Source organism: Megascapheus bottae, chromosome 17, assembly GCF_031878675.1.
Source record: "Megascapheus bottae isolate mThoBot1 chromosome 17, mThoBot2.hap1, whole genome shotgun sequence".
Lineage (NCBI taxonomy): Eukaryota > Metazoa > Chordata > Mammalia > Rodentia > Geomyidae > Megascapheus > Megascapheus bottae.
This window is the reverse complement of record NC_143525.1, coordinates 45213045-45238949: the sequence shown is the minus strand read 5'-3', so window position 1 is coordinate 45238949 and position 25905 is coordinate 45213045. Positions and strand designations below refer to the sequence as shown.

At 38.4% G+C, this 25905-nt stretch overlaps 1 protein-coding gene and 1 pseudogene across 4 annotated transcripts in view; one reads left to right on the top strand and one right to left on the bottom strand.

The window, feature by feature from the left end:
• Acaca (acetyl-CoA carboxylase alpha) overlaps window positions 1-25905 on the top strand; it is a 251719-nt gene that overhangs the window by 134187 nt on the left and 91627 nt on the right. For all 4 annotated transcript variants that reach the window (XM_090351204.1, XM_090351203.1, XM_090351206.1 and 1 more), the window contains 6 exons: window positions 5431-5487; window positions 5747-5791; window positions 13959-14000; window positions 15236-15451; window positions 16659-16814; window positions 18994-19197. In XM_090351204.1, coding sequence (XP_090207330.1) covers window positions 5431-5487; window positions 5747-5791; window positions 13959-14000; window positions 15236-15451; window positions 16659-16814; window positions 18994-19197 — 720 coding nt within the window. The remainder of the gene's footprint in view (window positions 1-5430; window positions 5488-5746; window positions 5792-13958; window positions 14001-15235; window positions 15452-16658; window positions 16815-18993; window positions 19198-25905) is intronic.
• On the bottom strand, window positions 20420-20909 carry LOC150051992 (large ribosomal subunit protein uL23 pseudogene; annotated as a pseudogene).

Sequence of the window (25905 nt, the reverse complement as noted above, 5' to 3'; positions counted from 1 at the left end):
TCCTTGGTTGGTAAGAACTGATGTTAGAGACTGTTGGTTGCATCAAATCCATCCTTTTATCAGTTGCAACTTGTAAGGCTTATTATTGATAATGATTGACTTCTAGCAGATCTTTTAGAACTATGGTTAGTTCTGCCTATGGAGATAAAATTCCAAAGTACTTCAATTATATATGATGAGTATCATTTTATGTTAAGTAATATAGACCTTAAATACTTTTTTTTTTTTGACAGTCCTGGGGCTTGAACTCAGGGCCTGAGCACTGTCCTTGGACATTTTTTGCTCAAGACTTGTGCTCTGCCATTTGAATCACAGTGCCACTTCTGGCTTTTTTCTATGTATGTGGTACTGAGGAATCGAACCCAGGGCTTCGTGCGTGCTAGGCAACCACTCTTATCACTAGGCCAAAATCTCAGCCCCACGTATTTAAACCTTTTAAGGGAAGTATGTTCCTAAATCTTTCATAGAGTTCTAGTTTTGAAAATTAGAAAATTTTGCTGAAAATTTGTCTTTGGAAACTTAATTCTTCACTCACAGCCCTTCTGTGTCCTTCCCTTCTCTATGATGAAATACTTGTGTCTCCATTTTCCTTTGATTTTATTTTACTTGGCATCAAACTCCATAGTCTAATCATTTTCCTTCACCTGGAATATTCTGTCATATCCCCCTCTTTCCTTCCCTCTTTCTCTTCTCTCCCTCTCTTTCTTCTTCCCTCTCTCCTTCTGTTCATCTTAAGAACTGTCAAGTGTTACCGCTGATGAGTACTTTTAAGTAACTAAAATATATTTTATCCCTTGAGTTACTACTAATTGATCAGTATAACATTTAATAGCAATAATACTGTTATTCATAAAGAACTTGTGCTGGGTGCCAGTGGCTCATACCTGTAATCCTAGCTCCTCAGGAGGCTGAAATCTGAGGATCATGGGGCAAAGCCAGCCTGGGCACGAAAATCTGTGAGACTCTTATTTCCAGTTAACCACCAGAAAATCTGAAGTGCTGGGGCACAAAGTGGTAGAGTACTAGCCTGAGCTGAAGAGCTCAGAGATGGCACCCAAGCTCAGAGTTCTTCAAGCCCCATGACCAACAGCAACAACAAAAAAAAATAATTTGTATCTAAATTTTTTTTGCACCATGCCACAGTCCCATGGGGTTGGATAAGTGAAGAATTATTTTACACGGAGAAAAATTCAAGCTCTTAGGAATTAAAGTCCTTTTGTCACCCTATAGAAGGTGATTGAACAAAGGCTTTGATATCAGCTCTGGAGACAAATAACTAGGAGCTTTAGTAAATAAAGTTCTGAAGATGGTTATAATCTCGTTTAGGAGGTCTTGACAGATATACTAATTATAGTTCCCCACCCCATGGTTTTTGTTTATTTTCTTTTTGCCTTTTTTTTTTCTGGTGCTAGGGGTTGAATTTCAGTGGTCTACTATGGAGCTACACCTCTAAGACCTACAATTACATTTTATTTTAAACTACTCTCCTAATTTGCTCTCATCTATCTATCTATCTATCTATCTATCTATCTATCTATCTATCTATCTATCTTGCCAGTCCTAGGTCTAGAACTCAGGGCCTGGGCACTGTCCTTGGGCTTTCTAAAGGCTAATGTGCTACTACTTGAGCCACAGCACCACTTTTGGCTTTTTTCTGTGTATATGGTATTGGGGAATCGAACCCAGGGCTCTGTGCATTCAAGTCAAGCACTCTACCGCTAGGCCACATTCCCAGCCCCCTAATTGGCTATTAATGACCAATCCATGTGCTCTCCTTGCATAATACTTAGCACTTGCAGAAAATAACTAATCACATAGCCACTGATGTCTCCCTTATACACCTAGCTATTCAGAAGGCTAAGCTCTGAGGAGTTTGGTTCAAAGCAGCCCAGGCAAAAGTCCAAGACTCTTATCTCCAATTAAGTAGGAAAAAGGCTGGAACTGGAAGCATGTCTCAAGTAGGACAGTGCCAGAAGAGGAAGAAAGGGAGGTTCTGCCTTCATAGTAGTACTCCCCCCCCAAAAAGGAAGAAGCACAATAAATGTTTTTAAACCTAATTAAGAAATACAAAAATTAATGCTGGGATTATGGGGTTAACTTAGGTGGTGTATTGCTTGCCTAGGAAGTTCAAGTCCCTAAGTTCAAACTGCAGTGAAGCAGATCTGAAGGAGGGAGGGAGTTATGCCATGTAAGTCTAATGATCAATGCCTGTGGTGGGGGTGGGGGGCAGTCAGCTATGTGGTTTACAGAGTCAGCATTAAGTCAAAATTGGGAATTTCCTTGGGAATGTTTCTTTAGAAGAAAAGTATACCTTCTTGCCTTGAGCTGGTGAGCACATAAATTAAACTGAGGACATAATCTTAGCAGATGAATACTACAATTGCTACTGTTTCTTTGAATTAATTTATACAAGTCTCTTCTTAGATTGTGCTTTTTTTATTTTTGCAGTACTGGTAATCTGAACTCAGGGCCTTGTGCTTCCTAGACAGATGTATACAGCTGAGTCATGCTTCCTGCCCTCTCCTCTTCCCAGATTTTTTTTTGGTTGATTGTGGGCTTGAACTCTGGGCCTGGACATTGTCCCTGAGCTCTTCAGCCTTACGCCTTGAGACTACAGCGTCACTTCTGGTTTTTAGTAGTTAATTGGGGATGAGTCTCATGAACTTTAATGCCCTAACTGGCTTTGCACTGTGATCCTCAGATCTCAGCCTCCTAAGCAGGGAGGATTACAGGTGTGAGCCGCTGTACCCCCCTTCCCAGATTTTAGGACCCTAGTTGCCCACATTTGATTTTTCCATAACTTGACAACAGCTTTAGGCTTTTAAATACCCTTATATCTAAATGCTGTATATTGTCTTAGAGTGACTTAAAAAGATGATTACTTCTTTCTTTTTTATCTTTTTGCAATGCTAAGGACCAAATTCAGATATTCACATTACTTGCCAGGCAAGTGATCTTTCACTGAGCTAAATCCCCAGCTCCGATTTCTTCATTTTTACTACATGTATTTCTAATATTAGTGATCAATAAGTCATTTTTTCCCTTTTACTAGATTTGTAAACTGGGGCACAGAGAAATCTAGTGTGTTTGCCTAAGGCTGTTCAGAAGAGTCAGAGTAGATTGAGAACATTCCAAACCTAGAAAAACTATTAACTTCATTGGATACTATGCTTGTCTAGGAATATTGGGTGTTTTTATCTTCTTATTTTAAATATATATAAGAAGAAAAAGCAATTTAAAAAAGAAACCTGAAATAACTAGTTTTGTTTTTCACTTCATGATCATGCTCCTAGCAGTTTGGAAAAAGTTCTTTTTTTTTAAAGCACACATTAAACTATCAAATAGGTTGATCCAAATTGTCCGAATAATCTTCTAGTCCCAGCATGTCTTTTTTTCTCTCATAGAAATTAGGATCATATATTTGTAAATGACTTGTGGAGGAGATTGAAGCAGTCAGTGTAAATGGAGTTTCTCCAGGTGCTGATGCCTAATCGCTGGGTAATAGCTGTGGACTTGCTGTGAGACCCGCATTATTACAATGTAATCAGAATCCTGTTGCTCTGCTGTTATTGTCAGCCACTTGTGGAATTTTAAAAGCAATAACAATTTTGATTTTAAATCATGGCATTATTAAAGTTATTTTCTTTCCTTGCCTGAACATAGCTATTGATGCTTGTCTCTAAAGGACTTGACTGTAGTGGAATTCTTTGTTGATGTCAAAAGAAATACTTCTGTTACTATACACATTGAGAGACCAAGTATCACCACACCCCCTTTCGTTCCACAGTGTTTCCTTACTGTGCTGTCAGTATTTGGTAAGGAACATGATAACAGTATGGATAACTTGCAAATGTGAACTATATTTAAAATGTGACTTGTAAATAAGACATTTGACCTGGGAATTTTTAATTAGAATTTTTAAATAGGAAATTTATTTTTCAGATTAATTTTCTCTAGTGATACTCAATAAAAGGAAGTGACCCAGGAACATACTTTTTAATAAAAGGAAGCCAATTTGCATTTTAAAACTCCATATGGTACCATGAAAGTTGAGAAGTGGCTTGTATACACATTTCCTGTTTTAAGTTTTAGCAAGAAATGTGAAGTCAAATGTAGGTTCTGAAAGTTGCTCTATTCATATATTCTCTCACACCAAACTAGTGGCATTGATTTCCTACTTGGCTATGATGTAGCTGTTTATTAAGGACCATTGAAAGCTTGTCTCACTTACTTCACAGTTTGTTTGTTTGCCTTTTGAGGTAAGTGAGCAGTATAGGATAGAGGAAGGCTTTAGGCCAGAAGGGCTTGAAAACTACTGATGTGTTTTTTTCCCCCTTCTCATAAGTTTGTCTGTGTGAATCTTGTATGTACATATATGTGTATGTATTCATGTGGATGTGTGTTTAATCTTTAGTCCTTCACAAAGGGGTTTAAAGTCAACAGTGTCATTTTATGGGTGATACAATGAACTTTGATCATTGTCACCCTTCCATTGCTTTCTTTGATCCCTCCTATTTCACCCATCCCCTCAAGTATTTTTGTTTGCTTGCTTTGAGAGTAACCTCTAATTCATTATGTAACCCAATCTAGCAAGGGTCATTATCCTCCTACAAAATTCTGGGATTATGGGTAGATGCCACCATACCCAGATGCTTGTACCAGTTTTTAAAGGTGTCTTTTAAAAAATATGTTAGTGAAAAGTAAAGGAGAGCAGTTTTAGAATACATGCAAGGTTAGGATTTATGAGGTTAAATTCTAGTAATGCTGTAATTGCTACCATGGAAACAACTGTATAGGACCTATGTTGTTGTTGTTGTTGTTGTTGTTGTTGTTTTTTGCCAGTCCTGGGCTTGAGCTCAGATCCTGAGCCCTATCCTTAGACTTTCTCAAGGCCAGAGCTCTACCACTTGAGCCTCAGCACCAATTCCAGCTTTTTTCTATGTATGTGGTACCAGGGAATTGAACCCAGGTCTTCATGCATGCTAGGCAAGCACTCAACCAATAGGCCAAACTTCTGGTCCCAAAGACCTATATTTTCTCTTTTGTAAAACATTATATTCCTCCAAAAGATTTCATTTAGCTTCTATGTCAGAGATAGTCTTCACATTTGGATGCACAATAGTGTAATTTCTATAACTTGTGTGAAACTTTACCTTGATATGAATGAATTCTGAGTAAATGACTTCATTGAACTTTTTCTCCTCCACAAGATTTTCTTTCCATTTTGTCCAGATCAGTATAAAACCTACATCATAAAACTTAGTCTTAGGAGTCATGTTGATTTATTTGCAAATATGAGGGATCTGAACTGAGATAGAGATATCCAAAAACATATTTATCCCAATCAAAGCCTTGTAAGAATTGAAGAGGGAAAAATCTAAAATGAATGGAAATGTATTATTCTCTTCTTTTTTATGTGTTTGTTCCTAGAAAGCTACTCTGGTTGAACATGGGATCCGGCGCCTTACTTTCCTTGTAGCACAAAAGGTATTGACATGTGAATTATATTTTTCTGGTATTTCTTACACTGCTGGCTGATAAAAATGAATCACAGTTACATGTTTACTTGTAGAATTTATGTCAGGAAATAACTTTTCCTTTAAATTTAATTAAAAGATTAGACAACATGTATAATTCTGGGAAGGACTTTCTAAACATATATTACTCTATTTGAGTCTAATGTTATTACTGATTGACAGTTTCTGCTGGTTTTTTTTCCCCTCCCTTTCTGTCTTTTATCTGAAAGGATTTCAGAAAGCAGGTCAATTGTGAGGTGGATCAGAGATTTCATGTAAGTATAAAGAATAATTTTATAAAAGGTGACTTATAATTTTATCTGTTGCCACTGTTTATACTGTTTACACAAATACAGCTAAGTTAGAGAGAAAGATGAGATTGTCTTTGATCCTTCTTCTTTTAGAAAGTAGTATAGTGAATATAATTAATTTTCCTAAGTGTTTGAATGAAAACTATTCTTCTAGTGGAAATAGTTAAGAATATCGAATATATTTTTTTCAGATAGGTATGGTATAAAAAGGAGCCAAATGGTAATTTAGTGACTCAGTAATCAAGAATAGTAGTTGTATTTTAGATTGGGGCTTCTATCAAAGAGAAATTCAAATTCTGTTACTGAAAAGTCTCAGTTCTGAAAACCAATATATTATTATTTAAAATCCCTTTACAGAGCCCAGTACTTTTGTCTTAGGTTAATTCAAAGATTAGGAAATAAATAAAAATTAAGCATTCGGTTGTTCTTTCACTTTGATTAAATTTACTCAAAATTACTACAGTTTTACTGGAAAGAGAGATAAGCCAATAGGCAGGCATCTGGATTATGGTTTACCTAATGAATTTACCCAGTATGGTGATAATAGTAAGGCCAAGAAGTCAGTTTATAATCATGATGTTGTTCTAAAAATGACTGATGGTAGTCTAAATGTCCCATTAAAAATCTACTCTGTTGTAGCTAAATGTTCCAGAGGATGTTAAGAAGTCTTAATTTTCCAGATAAAAATTTTTACTTTTGTTTTTTCTGTTAAGTTAGGATTCAAGTCCTGCTCATTTGCAGTAATGAACAGGTAATATTTGCAGTTCCAGAAAGGACTTTCTAAACCCAGGGACCTGTGTGTTATTCCTTTTATTGCCTTTTGTTAAGTCTCTAGCACTTGACATTTTATTTTTCTTCATACAATTCACCTTGCTGAGCTACTATACAGAGAAACAAGAATGCATACCCTGCAAGCTCAAGAGCTAAGATTTTCTGAAATGCTTTAGGAAATGTTGTCTACTATGTGATTCCCTTGTGTTATTGATGTCAGGAAATCAAGTAGAGTGTAGATATATATCAATCAATAATTTTAGATAGAAAACTGGAGTCAGTGGAGAAGTATGAGGGGCTTAAAGAGAACCCTGGGGCTTTAGGAAGAAAAATCAGGAGCTTAGAGTATAAAATTGATACTAGAGGACAGAATATGAAAGCCCATGAATAAACTCTGCCTGGTAGTGCTGTGCAGAACTAAAGTATACATGACAGGCCCTGGATTTTGGAATTTTAGGTTCATGAATGTTGGGAAACTTTTCTTTTTGTACTCACTCTGGAATAATAGCATATTATTCTTGAAAATCACACAGTTTGTACATTTATCTTTTCCTAACAATAAAGTCTTCATGACATAGCACACTACTTGGTTTCTACGGTCATCGTTCCATGATCTGCCAGTTAAGCCAGGCAAGATGGCTCATTCATTCTTGTAACCCATCTAACTGGCGAGGCAGAGATCAGGAAGATCAAAGTTCAAGGCCAGCCCAGGCAAAAAAAAGTTCATGAGATTTCATCTTAGCTGGGTGCAGTGATGTGTACTCAGCTCATAAGGGCTAAGACTGTAAAGATAATAGTTCTGGGCTTGCTCAGGCAAATAATTCATGGAACTCCATCTTAGTAGAAGAAGCTGGGAATGGAGCATGCACCTGTTGTTATCTTAGTTTCTGTGGGAAACATAAAATAGGAAGATCTTGATTCAAGTGCAAACCTGGGCAAAAAACAGGACTCATTCTCAAATTAACCCACTGAAAAAAGGAGCTAGAGGCATAGCTTAACAGTAGAGCTCCCACCCGACAATTTCAAAGCCTTGAGTTCAAATCCCAGGACCAGAAAAACAGACAACAAGAAAAACTTTCCCACTAAAAAGCCAGAATTATTAGTCCCTAAAGTTTTTTTTTTTAATTTTATATGTGAAAACCTTTCGTATCTCTGAATCTGCTATGAGTTTAATAGCTTGAAAACATTTTGTTTTCCTCTGATGTCCTCATATTTCTGGATTTAGATTGAAAGACATGTATAGGTAAAATCTGCTAGGACAGGGTAGCTGGTAGGGGGAGGCTCTGGTAATCATTGTCCAGCTCTTATTTATAGTGAGAAATCATTGAAATCATCAAGTGACCTGTCGTGAATTTAAGAAAGGCTGCTTCAGAGCATAGAGAATTTTAAGGTTTGGATATGGGACTGGACTTGCTTTAAGGAAATGAATGAAAGAGGAACTAGGGTGCTTTTTTGTTACACTTCTTATAAATAATGATTAGTGGACTTATTGAGTTATTTTTTGTTTGTTTTTAATGGGGGAGGACAGCTATTACTGAACTCTATCCAGCACCTGCAATCGCCAGAAAAAACTTGGCAGCATTGTACAAATCTGGGGCTCATTGGAAGGGTGTTGCTGTGAGTTCTTTCATTGGTGGTATTGTGCTATTCAAGAAGGATGCTTAACTTCTGTCATGTCATGTGATGTGTGCTTGGCCCATAGTTAGTGTAGAGTGAAAAAGGGGAAGCTTTCAAGGAGTGTTAGAGATGAATCCCTTGATCTCCCTGGCTTCTTGGTAATCCGCAGTGATGTATGCAACCTCCCCTGTTCTACACTGTGAAATTGGTATATTATTGAAGAGAGAATGTGCACATTAGGGGGCAAGGAGAGGAGGAAGGTTACCAAGTTTTTATTAAGAACAACATTGGTTGGTATGGAATGAAGCAATCTGTGGTATTTAAAAGTTTGGGATCTTTCAGAGTATCCCAAAACCATGAGGCAATTGAGGGCCCAGACAATAGGGGAGAAGTATCATATGAGATGTCAGATGTCAAGGAAGTTTATAGCATTTTGAGTACTCATTGTGTAATCACCATAGTTGCCAGAAGGCTGGCCATAGATAAATCTGCTGCCTTAGTAGTTTGACTCCTCTATGTGGAGATTGCTGTTGGGATAGAGCAAGATGGACCATTGAAAGGGGACTGGCTGTCTGAAGAGTTTGCTTCCATAACTAACTAACTAAATGCAACCATAATGAGACTCAAATAACTATATAACTTGACACTTAAATAAGTTTGAGTAGATACATGTCTTATTAAAAAGAAATAAGAAAAAAAAGCCTCTAAAGCAAAAGGATACTTGTCTTCAATTTCTGTAACTGTCTATAAACTGTGGTTCTGTAGTTCCATGTTAAAATTGATCAAACCGTGTTACTTATATTCACATTTTGGGTCTGTAATTTTAAAAAATTATATCAGAAAGTGTTAATTGGGATGCCTCAGGCTTTCTAAAGGAACTTTTTGGAGGCATACTAAAATGGAGTCTCAGGATTTCTTCCTTCCTTTTGCCACATAAAACAAAACCATGAGATCCAAAAACTATGCTAAGTTCTAACTCAGTTTTACAAACATTGTTTGATAAAATATTTTCTTTGATTTATTTTCTTACACAGTTTCATGAGATTTAAAAATTACCAAAATTGTCTAGGAGGTAGTTACAGTTTTATGACTTTTGTGTAGCTCTTACTTTAAAAATAGACATTTTGGATTACTTGGGCCCTTGTGGGGAGACACTCAATAACATAGCACAAAAATTTATCATGATTAGTAGCCTGCCTTCCTTTCCCCTTTCGCCTTTCGCCTTTCGCCTTTCGCCTTTCGCCTTTCGCCTTTCCCCTTTCCCCTTTCCCCTTTCCCCTTTCCCCTTTCCCCTTTCCCCTTTCCCCTTTCCCCTTTCTCCTTTCCCCTTCCCTTCCCTTTCCTTCCTCCCCCTCTCCATCATACAAAGGTACTTCTCTTTGCTAGTGGACCAACTATTAGTTTTCAGGAGGTTTGGTTTGGGTTTTTGTTTTAATTACAGTCTATATAATTAGTTCTCAGCATGTTGAGGTAAGAGAGAATTGCACCAGCAAGCTCCCAATTTCTTCATCTCATTAGGTTTTTAACACGATTATTAGTATCATAATCAGCTATGATGTTTTCTGTTGCAGGTTTTCACATTCTCTGATTTGCAGGGTGTCTTGATTGGCTAATTTAGGCAAATTATTTTGATTGTCTTGATGATGGTTGGCTGATTAGAACACAGCAGGGGCATAATTTCTTCCTGAGAAATGTTACATTCTTTTGTGTTTTTTGTTTTTTGTTTGGTACCAGAACACTAAGAGGGTTTTTTTCTTTGTGTACATTCAATTATGATATTTGCCCATAAACCTAGTAGAATGCCTGGAAAGCAATTGCATTAGTGATGGAATAAGCATGAATGCTGCTAGTGGAAAAATTGGCAGCATGAAAATGAGATGTAGTGAAGGATTTTTTTTTTTAATTTTTGGTAATAGGAGTGAATACAGGGCTAGTTGCTTGCGAGGTAGGCATTCTACCACTTGAGTCATGCCTCTTACCCCTTTTTATGCTGGATATTTTCAAGACAGGGCCCCGTTTATACTCAGGCCAGCTTGGGCTATAATCTTGCTACTTCTGTCTCCTGTGTTGCTGGAGATGACAGGTATATTCTACTGTGAAGAGATATTGTGGGGTCCCTGAAGCTGAAGTGAACGGTTTGTGCCACTACTCTCAGCCATTGAGGTGGAGTCTAGAGAACTTCATTTTGCCCTGGCTGATTTCCATTCTTGATCTTCAGGTTTAAGTATTTGCTGTGATGCTGTGGTTTCTTTCGAATGCCCAAAGAGGAATAGCTTCTATAAAACAAAGGTCTTTAGACTTCTGGTATCTCAAAGATTTTCTTCCCCAGTCCCAGGGCTTGAACTCAGGGCCTGAGTGCCGTCCCTGAGCTTTTGTGCTCAAGGCTAGCACTCTACCACTTGAGCCACAGCTCTACTTTCCTTCCTTCCTTCCTTCCTTCCTTCCTTCCTTCCTTCCTTCCTTCCTTCCTTCCTTCCTTCCTTCCTTCCTTCCCCCCTCTCTCCTTTCTCTCCCTCTCTCCTTTCTCTCTCTCTCTCTCTCTCTCTCTCTCTCTCTCTCTCTCTCTCTCTCTCTCTCTCTCTCTCTCTCTCTCGTTTAGTAGAGATGGTCTCATGGACTATCCTCTTCCAGCTGGCTTTGAACCACTGTCCTTTAGATCTCAACCTCCTGAGTAGCTAGGATTATAGGTACGAGTCCGACTGGCACCCAGCTCAAAGAATTCAGTAGCCTTGCTTTCAGCAAGATTTGAAGTTCTTGATACTTACTGTTGTAAATGCTCAACATAAAAAAAATTGCCATGCATATATAATTTACCCAAAAGTTACAAATAAAAAGAAATTTATTATGATACTCTTTCTTAAATGTAAATGGGTTTTTTGGTTTGGTTTTGTTTTTTGCTAATACTGTGACTTGAACTCAGGGCCTCATTCTGTTACTTAGCTTTTCTCCTCATGGCTGATGTTGTACGGCTGAGCTACCCCTGTAGCCTAAAAATGGTTTTCTTAATTGATAGTTGCTGTATAATCTTGTCACCTAGAGATATTTTGTTCTCCTTTAAGAATTAGTCTCTTTCATTATTATTATTATTTTTTTTTTGCTAGTCCTGGGCTTAAATTCAGGGCCTGAGCACTGTCCTTGGACTTTCTCAAGGCTAGAGCTCTACCACTTGAGCCTCAGCACCACTTCCGGCTTCTTTCTATATATGTGGTACCTAGGAATCGAACCCGGGTCTTCATGCATGCTAGGCAAGCACTTTAACCACTAGGCCAAACTCCCAGCCAGTCTCTTTCATTATTTGTAACAAAGATATTTCCACTTAAGCTGCTTTCTTTTTCTGCCTTTCAGTTACTACAAATTTTCTTAATAGGTTTGGTAGAAAAAGAAAGCATTTTATTTTTGGCTTTTACTGTTGTATTTTAAAAGAAATAGAACAACTGTGTAATTGAATAAATGATACACCAAATAAGTACTCTTATTAATTAGGTAATAATAGTCTACACAGACTAGTAAAGTATGTGCTTAAAGTTGCATTATCACTTTTGAAAGTTTTTTTTTCATATTGTTTTGGACTTTTTTTTTGGTAAAGTATAAATTCAAGGTCTCATGCTACCTAGGCTGGATCTCTACTACTTAATGCCACACCTCCAGCTCTGCTTTTTTTTTCCTCACTATTTTGGGGATCGAGTCTTTAATGATGCTTCTGCTCAGGCTGGCCTCAAACCACAACACTCCCGGTGTAGGCCTTCTGAGTAGTTAGGATTAGAGATGTGAGCCATTGGTGCTCAGGAACCTTTCCTCTTTGACATGTATTACTTTTTAGGTAATTTTTCTGAAGGCTAGACTAGGTATATAAATGCTATATGCATGGAGTTTACTGTCAACTCAGCTGAAGTTTTCCTACTTGTGTATGTCCCATTAGGTCAGAGGGAAGAGATTGTGTCAGTCAGAGAATCATTTAGAACAAAACACTAGTAAAGATTAGTTTCTTATAAAAATCAATTTTTTTTTTTGGCCAGTCCTGGGCTTGGGCTCAGGGCTTGAGCATTGTCCCTGGATTTTTTTTTCTCAAGGCTAGGGCTCTACCACTTGAGCCACAGCACCACTTCTGGCTTTTTGCTATGTATGTGGTACCGAGAAATCGAACCCGGGTCTTCGTGTATGCTAGGTAAGCACTCTACCACTAGGCCAAACTCCCGGCCCTAAAAAATCCATTTTTAAGGGGTTAAATAGTGTGGACAAGGCATTTCCATGGGCTTGGTAAATAAACTCCTACAAGTATATTTGTTGTTGTTGTTGTTGTTTTAGTTAAAATGTCAGGGATTTATTAAGTATTCATGATGAGGACAAGATGTAATACATGTAGCAACTATTCAAGACACTTTCAGCAAATTAAAAACCTCAGATTTTCAGTGTGTCTTTTGCTTTGTTTGCTTGCCTTTTTCTCCCTTTCTTAAAGTCTTTCGTGCATGCTAGAAAAGTGCTCTACCTGAGCCCTCTCAAACTCCTCAAATTTTTATTTTCTGGTTTTTCATTGTTGTTTGTTTCATCAAAGAGAAATTCCATGAATAAGGAATTTGGATTACAACAAAAGCAGAAACATAATGTCTTGTACTTTAGAAATGAAAGAGCATTAGTCTTTGCAAAGGAAAGACTGTAAGGTTTATTTTTCTCCTCTTCTATGATCCTTTGCATATCTTGTTAGCCAAGACTTGCTTGTTTGTAAAATTTGGAATGAGAAGGAAGTCATGATAACTTCCTCAAGGTTATTCAGAGCATTTGATGGACCAACACCTACAAGATTTGCATTTTGTTTTTCCTTCATGTTTCCTAAAAAGCCCACTGGAAGGGTATGTAGGCAGCCAGTTCTGGTCTCTGTCTTGTTTTGTAGCAGTGTTTGATTATATTGCACTCATAATGAAGAAGAAGATGCCTAATGAAACCTCCTATAGAGACAAATAGTAATGACTTGATGCTAGCACTGCCAGTAGACCTTCCCATCCGAGAAACAGGGGTATTCAGCGTTAATAAGTTAAATTTCAGAAACTAATGAACTCTACTAATTGAATTCATCTTTGTTAATTAATAAGGTTCTAGTGAATTGGTTGCTTTCTTGTGTAATGTGCTGCAAAAGAGGAGTTAAAACCTAGCAGTTACAAGTTCACTAGTTCTGCCCCTTTTTTTCTTAGGTATAAGAGTGGTAGTGACCAAAGTGGCATCTCATACTATACTTAGTTTTGAAACATTATTATTTAAACTCTTGAAATATTGACTTGACAGTGAATGTGGAAAACAACAGTACCCTTGGACTGAAGAGTCTATGTTATCTGGCTAGTTTACATTTTAAGGGTTTCTAAAGGAGAAACTTGGGAAATGAGCCCAGTAAATACAACTGCAGTGGCTACAGCATAAAGGTATATTGGTTTTATTTGCCAGGTTTGCTAAAAGCAAACACTCAGGAATGTTTTTTTCCACATGGAAGGTTAAAAACAAAACCAACTTCTTTTTTTATGAGAGGATCAATACTAAAGTTAGGTTAACAGCTGGGTAATCTCAAGTTTGGATGTGGGGGTCAAAGTGATAGTTACCCAGAGAATGTTCATGTTCCCTGGACTAAGCTTGAATAAGGACCATATTTTTGAGGAAATTCTCTTCTGGATACTTGACTGCTTTTATGTCACATGTTTGTCCCCAAAGAGCCATATCTCTGAAGGCTAACATTTCTTTCTGTACTTCTTTAATGCAGAGAGAATTTCCTAAATTTTTCACTTTTCGAGCAAGGGATAAGGTAAGGACTGCTTCCTCCCTCTTCTTGTGCACCTATGCATTTATGATTTAATTTTTTTCTTAGTTCCATTCTTTTATTGAAATTGTGTTTCCATTTGCCTTTCCCAAGTGAGGACACTTCCTTCAGGAATTGTTTGGTTTAGGACGCAATCATACATGTTCGCAGATTACTCCTATCCTTTAGAATAAACATCATGATATTGAAGGTTCCACACTTTATATTTTGAACTCTTGATTGCTTTTCAGTTTTAATGTGTAAGAGTTCATACTAGTTGCATTTCTTCTTTTTACAAGCTTACATTTTTAGCTCTCTGTTCATTTAGTTGACATGTACACTGCCAAAAAAACCAATTCAGTTTCAGCAAAACAAAAAATAGACTATTTCAACTTTTGAAAACAAAATACTATGTATCTATGGACATATGTTCCAAATTCAAATATCTTTAAGAAATACCCAAAACATCAGCATGTAAAAAAGGCGTTAATATGAAGCAATCTATATTTAAATATAAAATTAATTATAACATCATTAGTGTTACAGAAATTCTGAAGGAACTGAAGTGTTTTGCTTGCTTGTGTCTTTGTTTTCAGTTGTGACCTGGACCATTTGTAAAAGCATAAATGCTGAAAGTTTGGGAAAGAAATAGGTATTCTGTCCTCTAAGCTTACATAAGCCATAACAATAATTTTGCAGTTATTTTTGTTATCTATTAGCACACTGGAGCTTATGCTATATATATAATATTATATATATATAAAATATTTTTTGGGGGGGTCAATCATGGGTTTGAACTCTGGGCCTGAGTGCTATCCCTGAGCTCTTTAGCTCAAGGCTAACGCTCAACCACTTGAGCCACGGGCCACTTCTGGTTTTCTGGTGGTTAATTGGAGATAATAGTCTCACGGACTTTTATGCCTTGGCTGGCTTTGAAGTGTGATCCTCAGATCTCAGCCTCCTGAGAAGTTAGGATTAGATTACTGGTGCCCGGCTATTATATATTTTTATGTAATATAATACATAATCTAAAAAAAATTTTTTTGGTGCCGGTACTGAGACATGAACTTGGGGGCCTTGGTGCTATCCCTTAGGGTTTTTTTTGCTCAAGGCTAGGGTTGTGCCACTTGAGTCATGGTTATGCTTTGTTTCTCTTAAGCGTTCCTTTAACATAGGTAGTCATAATATAACTTTGTAATTGCCTCTGGTGAGCCATTATTTTCTCTGATTTTTGTGCTCAGTTTGAGGAAGATCGGATCTATCGTCACTTGGAGCCTGCTCTGGCTTTCCAGTTAGAACTGAACCGGATGAGAAATTTCGATCTTACTGCCATTCCATGTGCTAATCACAAGATGCACCTGTATCTTGGGGCAGCCAAGGTTGAAGTGGGCACAGAAGTAACAGATTACAGGTTCTTTGTTCGTGCAATCATCAGACATTCTGATCTGGTCACAAAGGTGGGTGTTGTATTTTAATGGAAAGTTATTCCTCAAGGAAGCGACAGAGACATAAGCCTGGTTCAAAATCAAATTTTCATAGTTTGAATCAATGCTCTCATTTTCTTTTCTAGTCTCTCGATAACTCGCAGATGTCTAGAAGTCATTTTTCTCACAAAATTAAATACTGCAAATAATAAAGGCTTCTCTCTCTTCCCTCCTTCCCTCCCTCCCCTCCTTCCTTCCTCCCTTCCTTTGGTCTGTCATGGGGCTTGAACTCAGAGCCTGGGTGCTGACCCTGAACTCTTCAGCTCAAGGCTAGTACTCTACCACTTTGAGCCACAGTACCATATCCATAGCTGGTTTTCTGGTGGCTAATTGGAGATAAAAGTCTTACAAACTTCTGTGCCTGGACTGGTTTTGAACTGTGGTCCTCAGATCTCAGCCTTCTGATTAGCTAGGATTACAGGTATGAGACACAGATACCCAGCAAGACTTCTTTTTCTTTATCTGATATTTCTTGGTCATAAAACCATGAGAGCACTCACTTCACAAAAGGAAGTGTGTAATAGAAAATTGTGAGGGCAGGGGGCCGGGAAGTTTGGCCCAGTGGTAGAGTGCTTGCCTAGCATGCATGAAGACATGGGTTTGATTCCTTGGTACCACATACATAGAAAAAAGCTGGAAGTGGTGTTGTGGTCAAGTGGTAGAGCTCTAGCCTTGAGAAAAGTCCAAGGACAGTGCTCAGGCCCTGAGCTCAAGCCCTACAACTGGCAAAAAAAAAAAAGAAAAACCTCAGGGATAGTTGGGCAATGACAGAACAAGCAGAAATGTTAAATGGCTAGCCCCATTGTAAACCTGTCTAAAGGTAGTGTGTCTATACAGTGAGGGCTTCCTCCTTTATTAGTTATTAATGCATTCTATAGGAATAGCTTTCTTCACCTTCTCATTTCTGTACAACCCTGTTTGGCACGTGTGAAATATAGTCATCTGGGGTTTTAGCTCTGGGGTGCTCACCTTCTCCACCTATTGGGTAAAAATGCTACACTAAGGGGCAGAAGAAAGGATCCTTCTGTGGGTCACTAATGTGACGCCGGGGAGAAGGGTAAAGTAATGTCTTTAACAGGTGCTTTATGAGTCATAAGATATGAACCCTTAAGTTAGCATAATAGCAATGTCTTTATTGCCTGTAAAACACGTGAATGTTGTTGATGTTCTTCCTGTGTAGGAAGCTTCTTTTGAATATCTACAAAATGAAGGGGAGAGACTGCTCCTGGAAGCCATGGACGAGTTAGAAGTTGCGTTTAACAACACGAATGTTCGCACTGACTGTAACCATATCTTCCTCAACTTTGTACCCACTGTCATCATGGACCCATCAAAGGTATCTTTGTTATAATTTCTCTCTGAGCACTAGCAACAAGATTGATTTATGGTATCTCACTTGAACTTGGAAATGAGTACTTGTGTCAGCAGGTCGAGTTGTTCATCTTTAAAGTTTACAGACTGCTTCTAAGACCTAATTTCTGAGGCCATGTCAAGAGTTTGATGTATCCATTAGGAACAGTCCTCATGGCTTGAATGGGTGAGCCATAAGCTTGCTGGTCATTTCTAACTATAATATAAACTCCACATTGGTACTAGTTTTGTGATACCTGCCACAATTGTGGCCAGCCTTTATATTCCTTAAGAATTCTCTTCTGGAATAATTAATTTTTCTATATTAGGCTAGGGCTAAATTACTGCTCCTGTGTACTAGGTGTTAATTAGCTGGTGGCCTTGGTGAGATAAAGCACTTTCCAAAATGCCTGACCTTTTTTTTTTTTTTTTTTTTTGTATTTTTCTACACTAAGAGAATTTGGCTAATGGCATTTCACACGTACTGTCTTACTTTCTTCCCTGAGGCTGTGTTCTTAAAATGTGTTCCATATACTTTAAGGAAAGGAAGCAAGATAATTCTGTACTTGCTTCTTTCCCTGGGTACAGGAAGGACAAGCTGCTGCTGCTCTGTTTCTGCTCGCTCTGACTCTGTCATGATTCTGAGAAGTTTAGATTGGATGACCAGTATTTCCCTTTTTCCAGATCTATTGTAGGCCCATACTTTTGCTTGTTCTCAAATTTCCCTCCCCTCCCCCCCCAGTCCTGGGCTTGAGCTCAGGTGCTGAGCACTGTCGTTAGACTTTCTCAAGGCTAGAGCTCTACCACTTGAACCACAGCACCACTTCGGCTTTTTTCTAAGTATGTGGTACCAAGGAATTGAACCCAGGTCTTCGTGCATGCGAGGCAAGCACTCTACCACTAGGTCAAACTCCCCTCCTATTCTCAATTTTTTTTTTTAACGTCAGTCTTCCTGCTTCTTCCACTCCAGATACCCACATGCCTAGGTACTCCTTTGCCAATCATAGACATCTGTCGATTTCCTGTACATAGAGATTGTTGGCTTTCATTCTCTTGAGAAGAGAATGGATAAATATCTTAGTGGCAAGCAGATGTGAAAATACGGAGGGTAACACTTTGAAACACATTTTCAAACTAGCTGCAAGAAGGCACAGATGATAAAGAATCATTGGAGGCTTGGTGCTTGGTGGCTCAAACCTGTAATCAGGAGGAAGATCTGAGGATTGCAGATCGAAGCCTGCTGAGGCAGGAGACTCTGTGAGACTTATCTCCAGTTAAACACCAGAAACCCCGAAGTGATACTATAGCTCACTAGCCTTGAGCAGAACAGCTCAGGAATAGCACCCAAGCCCTGAGTTCAAGCCCCCATAATTGACAAAAAAAAAAAAATTAAGAGAAGGCTAATTGAGATTTTGTACAGGACATTAAGGAAGTGTTTTAGGAAGTTTTGCTTTTGTATGTCAATAACAAAATCACCTATAAGGTCACTTAACTAAAATAACTCTTAACTCTGAAGCTATAGGTAGCATAAGATGTAGAGAAACCCGGGAGCTCCCACTTCTTTAATTCCTTTTTAGAGTTAGCAATGACCAAACTTTAAGGTCTCATGTTTAGAGAGAATGGTATAGTAGAAACTACAGATTGCCTTTCTTTAATTTGTGCAATTTACCAAGAGACATATATTATCAAGTTTAATAAAATTGTATGGAAAAAAGCTCATGGTGGTAATTGCTATGTTGATTTAAGGTCCTGTAACTGCAATGAAACATAGTTAGCATGCATATAAATGCTACTTAATAGCTATTTAACTAGAGATTTTATTCTTATTTGGGGCTTTCGCTTAAATCTCATGGCTTTTAATTTTAGGTGCTGCAGATCTTTGATATAGAATAGGAATATAATTGGGAAAGGGGGCAAGGAATTGCACAGATTAGGTATTGTTAGTCAAAGGAAATCACTGAAATGCCAGACCAGCAAGAAATTGTCCCTCACTTGTTCCAAGGAGGAGAAACTATTTGAGCACTTTTTGTCAGGAATATGTGTGGTGTACATCTCTACAAGCCAGCATCTTTTTCCATTTCTCCTTTCCCAAAGATGGGCAGACCTTAACCAGGTCTTAGTTACAAGATACTGAAGTTTTGTGCTTGGTGGTATGTCTGTGTCAGATTGAGGAATCTGTGCGGAGCATGGTAATGCGCTATGGAAGTCGGCTGTGGAAATTGCGCGTCCTCCAGGCAGAACTGAAAATCAACATTCGCCTGACACCAACTGGAAAAGCAATTCCCATCCGCCTCTTCCTGACAAATGAGTCTGGCTATTACTTGGACATCAGCCTCTACAAGGAAGTAACTGACTCCAGGACAGCACAGGTACAGTAGTCAAGCCAGTTCTTTCCCCATTCTGATTTGGTCCTACAGAGAAGCCACTTTGGAAGACCCAAGCTAACAAACCCAAGTGATACACAGGGGTACACTGTGGTACGAAACACACTGGTACACCCTTAAATTCTTTGAGCTTAATTGGTTATGTGAATTTGAAAGACCTCATTTGCCTTAGGAGATATGCCTATGTTCTCATCATGGCTGTTAGAAAGCCTTTAACATTTGACCACATTCTGATGAATACTAGCAAATGCCATGTGAACCTGACTCCACAGGTAATTCTGCAATTTGGGGCTGATTGGTTGTTGGTTTTTTAGTTGTGCTGCTTTAACAGTCTGGTCTTCTAGTCTCTTGTCTTTCTTGCTTTCAGTGCAGTTAGACAACTCTTTGGCAAGTAAGCAAAGAAGAATTGTTAGAATATGTCACCGATTTCTATCTTGAAGAAGTAAAATTTGAACATAGTATAATGAGTGTCAGTGACCTCATCATACTTCTCCATTATGCTTCTCTGTTTATGTACATCTTCACTTATTTCCCGCTTATTTCATGTCTACATGGGAACAAAGTCAATTTTTAATTCATGGTTTTCTTTTTCAAGGAAAAATACTGAGAATACAAAGATGGAAAAAGAAACAGTATGCAGATTATATGATAATACTAATGGTACTTTTTAAAAAAAGTTAAAGGAATTCTATTTTGCTGAGCAATGGTAGCTCGTGTCTAATCCTGGCTACTCAGGAGTATTAGATCTAGAGGATGATGGTTCAAAGTTATCCTGTTGCCGAAAAGTCCTGGTTCCAGTTAACCAGAAAAAAAAAGCCAAGCTGGAGGCATGGCTTGAGTACCAAGAAAACAAGCAAGCATGAGGCCTTGTGTTCAGATCCCAATACCAAGCCAGGTACAGTGGCTCATGCCTTTTTATTACTGGCTACTCTAGAGACTGAGATTTTGTTTTTGTTTTTGTGTTTTTTTAAGCGGGAAAAAGATGTATATTTAGGGGCCAGGAGTTTGGCCTAATGGTAGAGTGCTTGCCTAGCATGCACGAAGACCCGGGTTCGATTCCTCGGTACCACATACATAGAAAAAAAAAGCCGGAAATGGTGCTGAGACTCAAGTGGTAGAGCTCTAGCTTTGAGAAAGTCCAAGGATAGTGCTCAGGCCCTGAGCTCAAGCCCAGGAATCTGGCAAAAAAAAAAAAAAAGATGTATATTTATAATTAGCCAGCTGGATGCAGTTTAGATGATTCCAATTTTGTTGGCAACATCTAGAGCATCATAGTCAGGGAGCCAGTCAAACATAAGACTTCTTTTCTTCATCAGGCCTGATCAGGGTATTGACCTTAGCCACATCAATGTCATAGAGCTTCTTCACAGCCTGTTTGATTTGGTGCTTGTTGGCTTTGACATCCACAATGAACACAAGTGTGTTGTTGTCTTCTCTCTTCTTCATGGCTGACTCAGTGATCAGGGGGAACTTGATAATCGCATAGTGGTCAAGCTTGTTTCTCCTTGGAGCACTCTTCTGTGGATATTTGGGCTGTCTCCGGAGCAGCAGGGTCTTGGGCTGCCGGAGATAGGTGTGTATCTTCTTTTTGTGGCTGTGGACGCCTTTCAGCACTGCTTTCTTGGCTTTCAAAGCCTTTCCTTGGCTTCATCTTTAAGAGGGGCAGGAGCTCCCTTCTTCGCTTTTAGCGCCATCTTGGTGACGAGACTGAGTTTTAGTTTTTGTTTTTTTCCCTAGTCCTGGGGCTTGAACTTAGGACTTGAGCATTGCTCCTGAGCTTCTTTTGCTCAAGGCTAGGACGCTACTACTTGAGCTACAGTGCCACTTCTGACTTTTTCTGTTTATGTGGTAGTGAGGAATCAAACCCAGGGCTTCATACATGCTAGGCAAGTACTCTACTGCTAAGCTACATTCCTAACTCCTAGAGATTGAGATCTGAGGATCATGGTTCAAAACCAGCCCAGGTGGACAAATCTGTGGTACTTGTTAAGTCCATGAAACTCTTCTCTCCAATTAGCCTATAAGAAGCCAGAAGCCAACTGGTAGAGTGCCAGCCTTGAGCAGAACGCTAAGGGACAACGCTCATGGCCTGAATTTAAGCTCAGTTCTCTCTCTCTCTCTCTCTCTCTCTCTCTCTCTCCTCTCTCTCTCTCTCTCTCTCTCTCTCTCTCTCTCTCTCTCTCTCTCTCTCTCTCTCTCTCTCTCTCCTCTCTCCTCTCTCTCTCCTCTCTCTCTCCTCTCTCTCTCCTCTCTCTCCTCCATACCATATACCTGGTACCAGCCCTCCATCTCATAAAATAATTCTATTTTAATCCTATTTTCTAAAAATATTTTGTATCATTTTTTGATATTGTCAGATATTGATTCATTTACCTTTCTGATTTTGTTTAAGAACTATGATGTTATGTTTATTTATTTATTTTTGCTAGTTGTGCGGCTTGAACTCAGGGCCTGAGCACTGTCATTGGGCTTTCCTCAAGGTTAGCATCCTGCCACTTGAGCCACTTCAGCACTTCCAGCCTTTTCTATGTATGTGGTACTGAGGAATCGAACCCAGATCTTCGTGCATGCTAGGCAAACACTCTACCACTAAGCCACACTCTTGGTCCCAAAGGATGTTATTTTAAAATTTTTTGTAAGTGCTTGTAAAGCATATTCCTTTTGATAAAAGGTTGAGCTTGTCGTTCATGCCTATAATTCAAGCTACTCTTGAGGCAGATAGTTAAAGTTAAGATGAGCAAAAGTTATTGAGACACCCTATCTTATAAAAACAAGTTGGGCATGAAAGTTGTATTTGTTCAATGCAAACACATTTTTTAAAAATTCCTGTCTGGGCTTGAACTCAGTGCCTAGGCATTGTCCATGAGGTTTTTTGCTCAAGGTTAGCACTCTATCATTTAAGCCACAGCTCTGCTTCTGTCTTTTTTTTTTTTTTTTGAGTACTTAGTTGGAAATATGAATTATGGACCTTTGGGGGCGGAAATTTGGCCTAGTGGTAGAGTGCTTGCCTAGCATACATGAAGACCCAGGTTCGATTCCTTAATACCACATACATAGAAAAACCAGCAATGGTGCTGTGGCTCAAGTGGTAGAGCACTAGCCCTCAGGAAAGCCCAAGGATAGTGCTCAGGCCCTGAGCTCAAGCCCAGGCCAGGCCAAAAAAAAAAAAACAGAAAAAGAAAAAAAAAAGAATTATGGACCTTCTTGCCCAGTCTGGCTTTAAACCACAGATCTCATATCTCCTCCTGAGTAGCTTTGATTATAGATGTGAGCCACTGATGCCCCAGTAGAAGTATATTCTTGTAAAAATGAGATATTAATGTTCATGGTAAATATATTTGGTTTTCATAACTACTCCCTTTTTCTTCTTCTTGTTTTATTAGCAGGCTCTTACATATCCTTCATGCTAACTAGTGGTGACACAGGCCTAGGAAAGAGCTTAGTACTGTGCTTGGCATAAAATCAGCACTGAGGAGACACATGAAAGAATGACACTGAACCAGAGGTCTCCTCTTTTACTGTGATCTTGTATATGCAAGAAGACATTTTGTCAGGTTCTTCAGCTGAGAATTGGGACATTGATGGGGTATGTTTTACTATCCCATATGTGCTAGAACTGAACAACCTCCAGCCCAGTTCCTGTGCTCCTAGGCCCTCTGGGTACATATTTCCAAGCTTTTTCCTCTTTCTGTAATGAATCACTAGAGGATTTAAGATAATACGGAGCCATGTCCCACATTCACTCATATATTCAACAGCTAACTTAATATTTATTGACCACTTGGAAATTTACATCCGAATGGAAAAACATCATTTGTTTCTTTGGGGCATATGTGTCATCCTAATGTGAAAGTGCAAGGTTCTAAGGCAGCCGACTCTGGAGTAGAGATTGTTTTCTAAGACAATCCAATCTGTTAGTGTCTCATAAAAGGGGAAACTATATAAAAGTGTGCAATTATCACAGTACTGCTTCTGGCTTTTTTCTGTGTATGTGGTACAGAGGAATCGAACCCTGGTCTTCATGCGTGCTAGGCAAGCACTATCATTAGGCCAAACTCCCAGTCATTAATTCTTGTGGAAAGTAGACCTAACCTTTCTAGGTGGTTATTCAGAGGCTTCTGTTAGTCCCTATCACCTCTGGCCCTAGCATATCTGTCATTTATTCTACCAATAAGCAGAAGGGTGACTGGCTTTAGTTTTCCTTTTCTTATGTAATCCTCGTGTTATAGATCTATAGTAAACAATGTCAGGTAGTCATAATAAAACATGAGTTGAGTAATCTGTTGCAGAAGTAAAATAATTTCTAGCATGTAGTATAAAAGCAATATAACTACTTTTTTTGAATTAATGGGGATTAAATTAGGTTTTATGCTTGGTTAGAAAGTACTCTACTGGGCCGGGAGTTTGGCCTAGTGGTTAAAGTGCTTGCCTAGCATGCATGAAGACCCGGGTTCGATTCCTCGGTACCACATACATAGAAAAAAGCCGGAAGTGGTGCTGAGGCTCAAGTGGTAGAGCTCTAGCCTTGAGAAAGTCCAAGGACAGTGCTCAGGCCCTGAGCTCAAGCCCAGGACTGGCAAAAAAAAAAAAGAAAGTACTCTACCATTTGCTCTATGGCCTTAAACTTTTCTATTTTATTTGGTTTGTGTTTTGGGAGAGTGGTACTGGGGTTTGAACTCTGGGTCTTGAGCTCTACAGGCAGGTGTTTGGCCACTTGATGTACTCTGCCAGCCTTTTTTACATTGGTTAATTTTGAGCTAGGGTCTCTCTTTATGCCCAGGTTAATCTGGTCTGCTATCCTCTTTGTTATTGGTATGTCAACATGCACCACTGCATCCAGCCCTTGGTTTTTCCCAGTACCTTAGGAGGATAGGCTCATACCACTCTATCCAGTCATGAGCTATGGGAGAATCTTGTGAACTTTATTCCTAGGTTGGCCTTGAACTGTAATCTCCCAGTCTCCACTTCCTAGGTAGCTAGGCTTATAGGCTTTGAGCTACTCCACTCAGGGTTTTTAGTGTTGTTGAGATTCAGTCTTGCTAACATTACTTAGGGTGTGCTATATAACTTGTGATCCTCCTGCCTCTGTCTACTGAACAGGTTTGCACCAGCACACCTTCCTGAAAAATAGCATTTTCAAATCTGTCTTTGTTGAAATACCGTTAACATATAATACAATGCACTCCTGACAGCTATACACACTTGATAGACTGGATTTCAGTCATGATAGGAAATATCTCATGTTGTTTGCCACAAAAGGTTTTCCTTTTGTGGTTGTCCTTTGCAGTACACCATCTCCATTCCTGGGTATCCACTGATTTACTTTCTATCACCATAGACTATTTTTTCCCTGTTCTAGAAATACACATATACATACATATACGTGTGGGTGTAAACAAATGAGGTAATACATATTTTATCCTAATCTGACTTTTTTAACATGTTTTTGAGATTAGTCTATATTCTTTCTCATTGCTAAGTAGTATTGCACTTTATGGACTAAATCTTCTGTTGATAGTTTTATCTCCTAGTTCAGGGTGTTGGGAATTCTTTAATAAGTATTTATATTTATAAATCTTTATGTACATATATTTTCATTTATTTGAATAGAATTATAAGAGTATAATTACAGAATGATCATGAGTTGTAGGACAGCCTGGGTTATACAGTAAGCTTTCAAGAAAATAAAAATAAAGGAAAAGAAAGGAGGAAAGAAGAAGGAAGAGGAAAAATAATAAACTACCAAAGTTGTTTATTATTTTAGATTCCAATAATATATGGTCTTTGACTCCCTTCCTCAGTGAATTATTATGTTGCTTAACTATGAGCTATCTTAATTTTATTCTAGAAATTGGCACAATTCAGCCTTATACCCTAAACCCACAGGTCTTATCCCTTTAGGAGACAAGAAATGTTCCAAGTACCTTCTGCATTTACTTCCTCTGAGTCCAGTTTGTTTATGTTATATCCTTGCCTTACAGACACTTTGCTTCTCTTTAATATTACTATTTCTATTCCTAAGTCATTACTAATTTTTGTCTTACACATTGTAACTCTTCCCTACTGGTCTGAGGAGCATTGGAGCTCTAGTCTGTGGGCTTTTAAGTAATCTCAGATAAGTTTTGCTCACAATAGGACCTGATTGACAAGTCAGGAAAAAGGGCCTAAGGATTCACTCAGCTGAGCTATCCCTAGGGTTTAGAAAAGTACTTAATCCCATTTTTATGCCTATATATCAGGTCCACAAATCTATTCATTAATGGTAGCTTGTGCTTATATTTTAGACCTGAACAGATATGTGGGTGTACACATACCCTTTCATCCCAATAACCATTTGCATTCGCTGTGTCAGGACTCTATATTTTATGTATTCATACATAAAGTGCCTAGTTTAGTGTTATACAACCTCTGAGCACTCAATAAATATTAATTGAATTGAAATAATGGCATCCCTTATAAATATTCATGAGCAAATAAGAATATGGAATACTCTTCTAGAAATATTTGAGTTAAAATGATTAAAAACTGGCATGATTTCATTATGTGTCAATATAGGTATTCCAGGAATTACTAGTTATAGACATACTAGAGAGAAATACGTATGTATATAACTTTGTAAAATATAGTTATTTTAGCATATGCTATTCCTTAACCAGCTCACAAGAATGTCTAGATGGATAAAAGAAATCATCA